Source organism: Eleginops maclovinus, chromosome 15, assembly GCF_036324505.1.
Source record: "Eleginops maclovinus isolate JMC-PN-2008 ecotype Puerto Natales chromosome 15, JC_Emac_rtc_rv5, whole genome shotgun sequence".
In the NCBI taxonomy this organism is placed as follows: Eukaryota; Metazoa; Chordata; class Actinopteri; order Perciformes; family Eleginopidae; genus Eleginops; species Eleginops maclovinus.
Genome location: NC_086363.1, coordinates 927,294 through 935,813, shown reverse-complemented (window position 1 = coordinate 935,813; position 8,520 = coordinate 927,294). Strand labels below are relative to the sequence as shown.

At 38.9% G+C, this 8,520-nt stretch overlaps 1 protein-coding gene and 1 long non-coding RNA gene across 2 annotated transcripts in view; both read left to right on the top strand.

The window, feature by feature from the left end:
* The first annotated feature begins 217 nt into the window (after nucleotides 1–217).
* On the top strand, nucleotides 218–3,832 carry LOC134876551 (uncharacterized). Its single transcript, XR_010167467.1, has 3 exons — nucleotides 218–389; nucleotides 921–1,047; nucleotides 3,650–3,832. It is a non-coding gene; the product is annotated as an uncharacterized LOC134876551 (long non-coding RNA).
* Nucleotides 3,833–5,451: 1,619 nt separating this feature from the next.
* The window catches only part of LOC134877197 (titin homolog), a 31,376-nt gene continuing 28,307 nt past the window's right edge, over nucleotides 5,452–8,520 (top strand). Inside the window, 3 exon segments of the mRNA XM_063902615.1 lie at nucleotides 5,452–5,620; nucleotides 7,336–7,557; nucleotides 8,223–8,389. Coding sequence (XP_063758685.1) covers nucleotides 5,557–5,620; nucleotides 7,336–7,557; nucleotides 8,223–8,389 — 453 coding nt within the window. The 5' untranslated portion in view covers nucleotides 5,452–5,556.

The window sequence follows — 8,520 nt, the reverse complement described above, 5'->3', positions numbered from 1 at the left end:
AGCATACAATTGAAATACTAAAATAAAGTACAAGTACCTCAAAATTGTACTTAAGTACTTGAGTAAATCTCCTTAGTTACTTTACAACACTGGGAATAGTCTCTGGTGACTGACAGCTGTCCCAGTCTCCCCTCCAAACACACCGGAGTCATTAAACCCATCAGCCAACAGGTGGCGACTTCCTGATTCACTTCGCCTGTCAGCTGTTGCTCTCTGTGTGTACTTATGAGTACTTTTAGGAGTAGAATAAGTACATTTAGATATGAAGCAGTCTCATGTTAAATCAGGACGATTCTCCTCTTTTTGGATTTAGCCGTTTAAGGTGAAGATTTCAACGACGTTGTATAATCTAACGTCACTCATCATGATCGATATCTCAAACCTAAAGGGTAAATCAGTCATTTTATTTCATTTAGCTTGCTGATTCACTGATATCACTTCGCTGATTCACTGATTATATGTGCTTTATTGGTGTGGAAATGTCTGAAAATGTGACGAAATGTTAGTAGCTGTTAATGGACGCTTGTAATGCTAACCATTAGCTTAACGTGCCTCCTATGAGCTAACTGCAGGACTTTAAGGAGCATTAGGGTCAATACTCTTCCCAGAATGTGATTCATTTACCTAAAACACGGTACCTGATCTATTCACTGCAAACTCAACAATCAGCTTATCGAATAATTGATCAATTTACAGAATAATATAACTTACAAACCTAATCTATGACGGTTAAAAAATACGGATTTCCTGATAAACGTACAATTCTTATGACCACAGTTATCATTCATTCCACAAGTTCACCCTTTATTTCCACACAATGCCAGTTTTCCCTTCACATAGGCAGTCAGAAATGAACACTTCTGGATACAGTCTCCCTCCCCAATGACCTTCCTCTCCATCACAATGCATTTCTCCAACAGACATTTTTTTCTATAACAATCACGACAACAAAAGATGAGGTAATGATCACAGAGGAAGTCCAGAGGGAAGGACGTGCTCTTTTGTCCTCTCTCTTTGTGGTGGATATCATCCTACAGAGGACAGGAGGTCAGTAAAAACATCATCTCATTACACAGGTAATCACCAGCGGGCCGTGTCCGTTCATCATACTTAACAAACTACTTCAACCTAATTTGGTGGTAATGAAAACCAGCCTCATTAGCAGGTCTGTCGGGTCATTTGTCGCTGTAATCATTGATAAAGTGGCTATTAGAGTCACACTGTTGTTCATTTGAGACACCGGTAACATATTAGCAGTGGAGGAAGAATTAAATCATTTTAAATGCTATTTCTCTAAGAACCTTACAACAGGTTGGAGCAGGGGAGATCATTCACGTCACCACCGCTAAGCTAAAGGAGGCTAATGTTGGGCTATAGAGGAACTACAGCACGGTCACATGACTTCACATCACCACCGCTAAGCTAAAGGAGGCTAATGTTGGGCTATAAAGGAACTACAGCACGGTCACATGACTTCACGTCTCCACCGCTAAGCTAAAGGAGGCTAATGTTGGGCTATAAAGGAACTACAGCACGGTCACATGACTTCACGTCTCCACCGCTAAGCTAAAGGAGGCTAATGTTGGGCTATAAAGGAACTACAGCACGGTCACATGACTTCACGTCTCCACCGCTAAGCTAAAGGAGGCTAATGTTGGGCTATAAAGGAACTACAGCACGGTCACATGACTTCACGTCTCCACCGCTAAGCTAAAGGAGGCTAATGTTGGGCTATAAAGGAACTACAGCACGGTCACATGACTTCACGTCACCACCGCTAAGCTAAAGGAGGCTAATGTTGGGCTATAAAGGAACTACAGCACGGTCACATGACTTCACGTCTCCACCGCTAAGCTAAAGGAGGCTAATGTTGGGCTATAAAGGAACTACAGCACGGTCACATGACTTCACGTCTCCACCGCTAAGCTAAAGGAGGCTAATGTTGGGCTATAAAGGAACTACAGCACGGTCACATGACTTCACGTCACCACCGCTAAGCTAAAGGAGGCTAATGTTGGGCTATAGAGGAACTACAGCACGGTCACATGACCTTCACGTCACCACCGCTAAGCTAAAGGTGGCTAATGTTGGGCTATAGAGGAACTACAGCACGGTCACATGACTTCACATCACCACCGCTAAGCCAAAGGAGGCTAATGTCGGGCTATAAAGGAACTACAGCACGGTCACATGACTTCACGTCACCACCGCTAAGCTAAAGGAGGCTAATGTTGGGCTATAGAGGAACTACAGCACGGTCACATGACCTCACGTCACCACCGCTAAGCTAAAGGAGGCTAACGTTGGGGACCATGACTCATTAAGACGCTTATTTTATTAGCACGGATTTATTGCCGTATTTTATGTGGGAGAAGTCTTTTCAGCTTGTGTTCATGCTAACAACCAAAAACACATTCAAAAACCATTGAAGAGGGAACCGGAAATTCTCAAATGCTGACAAATCTCTAGATTAAGGACTCATTCCTGCACCATTCTGCATTTAAAGATTCATTTCATACCATATGTTATGATCAAGCTTAATTTAAAGGCATGATACTAGACTGATCCCAATTTCAGTTATCGTCCCTGCCATTTTAACTCAGAAATACTCACACAGTTCTCAATTGAAGTATCTTCCCTCAGGTAGGAGGCGTCTGGCGTCCGGGTCGGTACATTAAATCATTTTCCGGTCTTGTAAACAAGCCCTTGGCTCCATCTCTGCAGACTCCTTTTTGTTCTACAGTTGATCTTTGGGTTAATGCACTCTGAGCCTCTCTGTGCAGATAACCCCCGTGGGACATTTATTGTCTGGCTGATCACTTTAAACTGTGAATATGGGGTGTATAAATCTCTAATTACATGCTAACGATGGAGCGCTCAGTCTCAATTACATGTTAATTGAGTCAGGTGACAACACTCTTTAGTTTTCCTACACCACGACTTCATTACTAATTTACTAATGAGTGTCTCCTGTTGGGAAACCTACAAACTTTGCAGGTAAATGTTGGTTCTACATATTCTTTAAGGACATTTTACACAAGTCTGACTGATACCCAAACTAGAAATATTTTCATTGAGTAATCTGCCAATCTAAGTGATATCATCTCAATAAAATGATTAAAAAATGCCCATTTCAATTTCTCCAAATCCATAGTGTCGTCTTAAGTTGTAGTTGTACTTATACTTATGAAATGCTCAGAAAGGGCAGTTTCTGCGTGAAGAATTGTTGTGATATTTGTATGAAAACGATGAGTAGTCTGTTAATTGTCAAATTGATCCAGCAATTTCATACTTAATTGAGTAAATATTTAGAAGTTAAATGAATCAAACAGGAATAGTAAACACTGTTCATTTAAATATATATAAATACTTAAAAGATAGATCCTTCAGAGACACCCAAAAGTCTTCTTTATTTTGACCTGATAACTGTTTATTTCATTTTAGTTTCCATTTATAAAACTACCAGAGGGTGAATATGTTTTTATAAATGTACAAAACACAAAGAATTAGAAAACTATCAGAAATCAAATAAATAGACTGGAAATAAAATGGTGATCCATCATATTCATTTATTTTATCTTGGCTCTTCATTCAATGGTAAATGATTCTGTACACAATTTGGACGTCTGGTTTGTCTGTTGTTGGTTAGGGAGACGTGTCGGGGGGGATTATTTCAAGGTGAAAGGTTAACGGGAGAGGCTGACAGACTAAATTAATGGGATTATGCGTCATCTCGTCTGGATCTCAATGTGTCAGGGAGAAAATCCCCGTAGTGATTTCAGCTGGAAAAAGACAGACAGGATTAGATTCCATTCATTATGTTAAACTGAATTATTACGTGGTTATTTAGAAAGGGATTAGCTCATTCTTGAGACTTTATGTATTAAACTCTTATGTTTATTTAAAAATCAGTTATATTTGATCTTAAATGTAGATTATTCTTTAAAATAAAAACCTTCATTCTGTTTAACTTCATTTCTTATGTGACAATATTCATGTATTTATTGCACATCAAGTTTCGTTTGTAGTTTTTCATCAATATAATAATTGTGTTCTATTTGAAATTGAAATGTTTTGAATTAACTTTAACTATTTTATATGTTGATATTTATTTTATATTATTTATTTATTATATTCAAGATAATAATTACATTCTTTTTCAATTAAAGATTCCCCGCCTCCATAGTCTAATCAAATTGCCAAAGAAGAGACAAATGTGATATATTACAGATATCTTATCGGTGTTGTGAAGTCAGGATACTCTGGAAGTGGACATCTGATTTGACAGGAGGGAATAAAACAAACAGCTGAGGTCAACCGGCGGATGGATTACGGATTAAAAGACATTTCTAATCTTCTTTTGCGCCATGATGTCTGAGCTTCAGCTGACCTACAATAAGCCTCAACTTTCCCCCGCACCAGAACACTCCCAGGGTTTAAGAAATGACATCAAAATAATTCAATAAAATCCATTTCCTGTTTGAAACGACGGGAAAAGAGTGCATGTTGAGAAGTGACGTTAGAAGAACGTGGTGTGTTTTAATGTGCACTGTAGTGTTAACGAGGCATCAAAGATCTCCTATGATTCTCTTTCCCAACAGTATATTCCAGGTCTCAGATTTATCCAGAGCCTGTCTCTGATTGGATGAAACACCAAACAGAAAATTGTCCCATAACCCCCCTGTTCTGTAAGAGCTGAGTCTGTGTCTGTAGCTTTAAATGCTAATGAGCTGCTGCTGGCCACGCCCCTCTGAGGTTCAAAGAAACACAATGGAGCTGAAGGAGATCCAGATTTGATTTAGTTTTAAAAAATAGAAATTGCACGTTGACCTTTTTAAAGACAAATAATATTATATTAAAAAATGAATCTGAAAATGTTATTGAATAAAATAATTTATTAATGAAATTATAAATCATTTAAAATAATTTATTATTTTTAGTTTAGAAAAAAAGAAATATATGACATAAGAATAAATTAAAACAAATTATAAAATAAATAAAATTCAACTAAAGTTCATTTCAAATTCCGGACAACAGTGCACTCTGATAAGTGAAAACAGGAAACAAAAACATCCCTCTGAATGCTAAAATTAGAAACACCAGGGAAACACCGGCAAGAGGTCAGGTGTCAGGGTGGGTCCGTGCATGTCTGTGTGTGTGTGTGTGTGTGTGTGTGTGTGTGTGTGACAGATGCCCTCAGAAAGCCACTAACAGGATGACGCCAGGGCTGCAGGCCGCAGGGTAAAGACGGATTATGTCTGAGCAGTAGATAAACAGATTATTCCAGAAAGGGTGCCTTCTTTTTTAACCTCGTCACTCTTGCCACACTTTACAGCTCCCGCAGACCCACAATGCCCCGGGAGGAGGAGGAGGAGGAGGAGGAGGAGGAGGAGGAGGAGGAGGAGGAGGAACTGGTCCTGCAGCGATCATAACGAGCCGCAGCTCGGGGCCCTGAACGATCCTCCATGCAACCTGCAAACATGAGCTGCACCTGAGATAAAGACCCCCCCTGCAGGATTTCATTTCATATTTTCATTCAGAAACTCTACTCCCATAATGCTTTGGGAATTCGGACTCGTGCTGCTGTTGGTCCTCGCTCCAAAAGCCGCCGGGTTTAAAGGTAAGCCTTGTTTGTATTTTATCCACAAAATCCCTTTTAAAGCAACTTCAGAAACACCAACACTAATAAAGTTCTCTCTCAGATAAATAAGCTCGCTCCGATGTGAGGATTTGATCTGCACTGAACTTGGTCACAATGCAAGGCAAAGCCTATTACGATTACATAAGTAATACCCGAGGTGTTTCCACCAGAGGACACACAAAGGCTCTGTAAAGCTGCATAAAACGGAGAGAAGTGAAGGAGTAAATCCCTCCTTTGAACTCAGTATTTCTGATTATTTGCAAACATGCTGATTAAGAATAGAGAAGGGATAACAGCGCGCTTTAATATATGTTTTGCCAGCAATGGGTTTTATTTTGACCCCAAAAGACCCCTCTGAATGTGTTTTCACCTGAATGCATCTCAGAGCTTTCACACCGACACTTACAGCTGTCCACTTCTGATTGGATCACCAAAGAAGTGTTTTTACTTATTTTATTGGATTCAAAAAATATATAATTTCTTATAATTAATTTTGTTTTTATTATATTTTTGTAATATTTATTCTTTCATTCTTTTATTTTTGCATTAATACAATTTATTTTAAATGTTTATTGTTTTTAAAACATATTTATTTAATCATTCTTCCATATTTTTATTTATTTATTCTTAGTTTTTTTATTTATAACTTTATTTTATTTTAAATATTTATTCTTTCATTAATTTTTATTATTTCTAAATGGTTATTTTTTTCTTTCTTCAATTTATTATTCTTTTCTTTATTATTTCCTTTTATAATTGATTATCATTATTATTATTTTAAAGTTTCTTTTTTATTTTATTCTTAAATATATATATTTATTAATTCAACTATTTTTTTCTTTCATCCGTTTTTTATGAATTATTGTCATTATTTTATTTATATTATTTTAAAAACAATATCCTTTTTTGCCATTTGGGAAAGGAAGCTTTGACAGAAAGGTTTCCTGTAGTTCACGATCTGAATGTTTTACGTAAAGCTTTGTCTTCAACCTTCTCCTCTCCTCTGTATTTCCTGCGCTGAATTACAACATCCACTTTATCTAAAGCCCTCCTGAATCCACCGGATGCTTTGTGATGTTGTTTGGTTAATGCTGTTATTACGAGCACCCTCCAACACGCAGCGAGAGCTTTTTATTTTAGGACGAGTGGGAACAAGGCGGGGACCCCGAACCCTGGCAAACAGAAATATAGAAATATGAAATGAACTGCACTCTGCTCATGTCCTCTAATAACAGGAAGCAGAGACAAAGTGAGGGACACCTACAGGGCTTCAAACTGATTATTATGGGAGGAGAGGGATCAGGGTTAGGGCTTTTGATGCATTTTGAAGCGTGGTGAGTTTAAATCAGGAGAAGGAAATATGTTTTACATTTAATATAACATATTTTAATATACATCTCCAAAAAGCTCAGGATGATTTATGCATACTGCTGGTTTTATTTAAAGACTTTCAACCCCACATTTCTTCCTAAAAAGCCACAAAAAAGGAGTTTGGTGCACCTTGGTATGTACAAACCTTAAGGTCCAGAAGGATTGGAGATATTTATCACCTGTTTTCTGAGTTCCTGGATATTTTAGAACAGCTTGAAATGAGGATAATGGGTCAGAAAGTAAGGACTATTTTCCCCCAAACAACAACTTTTAAATGTCACCCTCCCCATCCTTCTGATCCTGCATCACTTCCTGTCTTTCAGCAGGGGGCAGCTGGCTGGACCTGGGTCTGAAACCAGAACCCGGCGGCTCGGTGCGGCTGGCGGATCTGCTGAAGGCGTCCTCACAGAACGAGGGTTCGGGGTTCGAGATGGTCCGACGCAGACCCAAGAGGTCGGTGTTTCTGCTCTCCGGGGTGAGGATCTGTCCTCAGGAGACCGTCGACGAGGTGCTGGCCACCCACCAGGCCTACTACCAGCTCAGAGGTAAAATAAATACCTCAGTTATAGACTCTTTTCCTCATCTAAGATCGAGATGTATGTCCAACTATTAAACATTATCCTACGGTGCGATCACAACGGACGCAAAGAGGATGAAGAGCGAAGCGGGAAATAGTAGTTTAATAGTAACCTGTTTCTCAAATCAATTTTCTGTATTGAATTGAACTTTCCAATGCATACATGCCTTTTTTAAGCAAAGCAGAAGAGCTAAGCCTTACCTGTTGATTTTGTGAAGCAGAATATTAAGTAATAAATATTTTGGTGTAATCTTTTTTAAATATTCTAAAAATACAAATAAAATAAATAACTTTAACATTTTATAAAAATAGAATTTAAATAATACAAACATCTAAATAAAATAACACTAAAAGCCCATTACTTGTTCTTGCCAAACAACCTAATATTCCACCAAACAAAAACCCAAGTGATAAAGAAGAGATCCTCCCGGAGACAAAGCGTGGGGACAGCTGGGTCTCAGTCGGAAGTAAAGTGCAGAAACATTTTGACACCTCAGTTTGCAGTTCAGATTTGTTGCTGTGTAGAAGAGCAGTGTGTTTAATGCTGTGTGTGTGTGTGTGTGTGTGTGTGTGTGTGTGTGTGTGTGTGTGTGTGTGTGTGTGTGTGTGTGTGCGTGTGCGTGTGTGTGTCAGTTTGTCAGGAGGCGGTGTGGGAGGCGTTCAGGATCTTCTTCGACCGGATCCCCGGCACCACTGAGTACCAGAAGTGGGTTCACACGTGTCAACACGAGTCGCTGTGCATCTCCGACATCGCCCAGAACTTCAGCAGCTCCGACGAGCACATGAGCATGATCACCAGGGTGAGGACACTTCAGAACAGAGTGTCTCTTAAAATGAAATAACACATTTGTCATTAAAATTCACTCAAGTTTTTACATTGGATATTTAATTGGTTTTATGGCCTGAAGGGTTGTGAACCTCCCTCCAGACC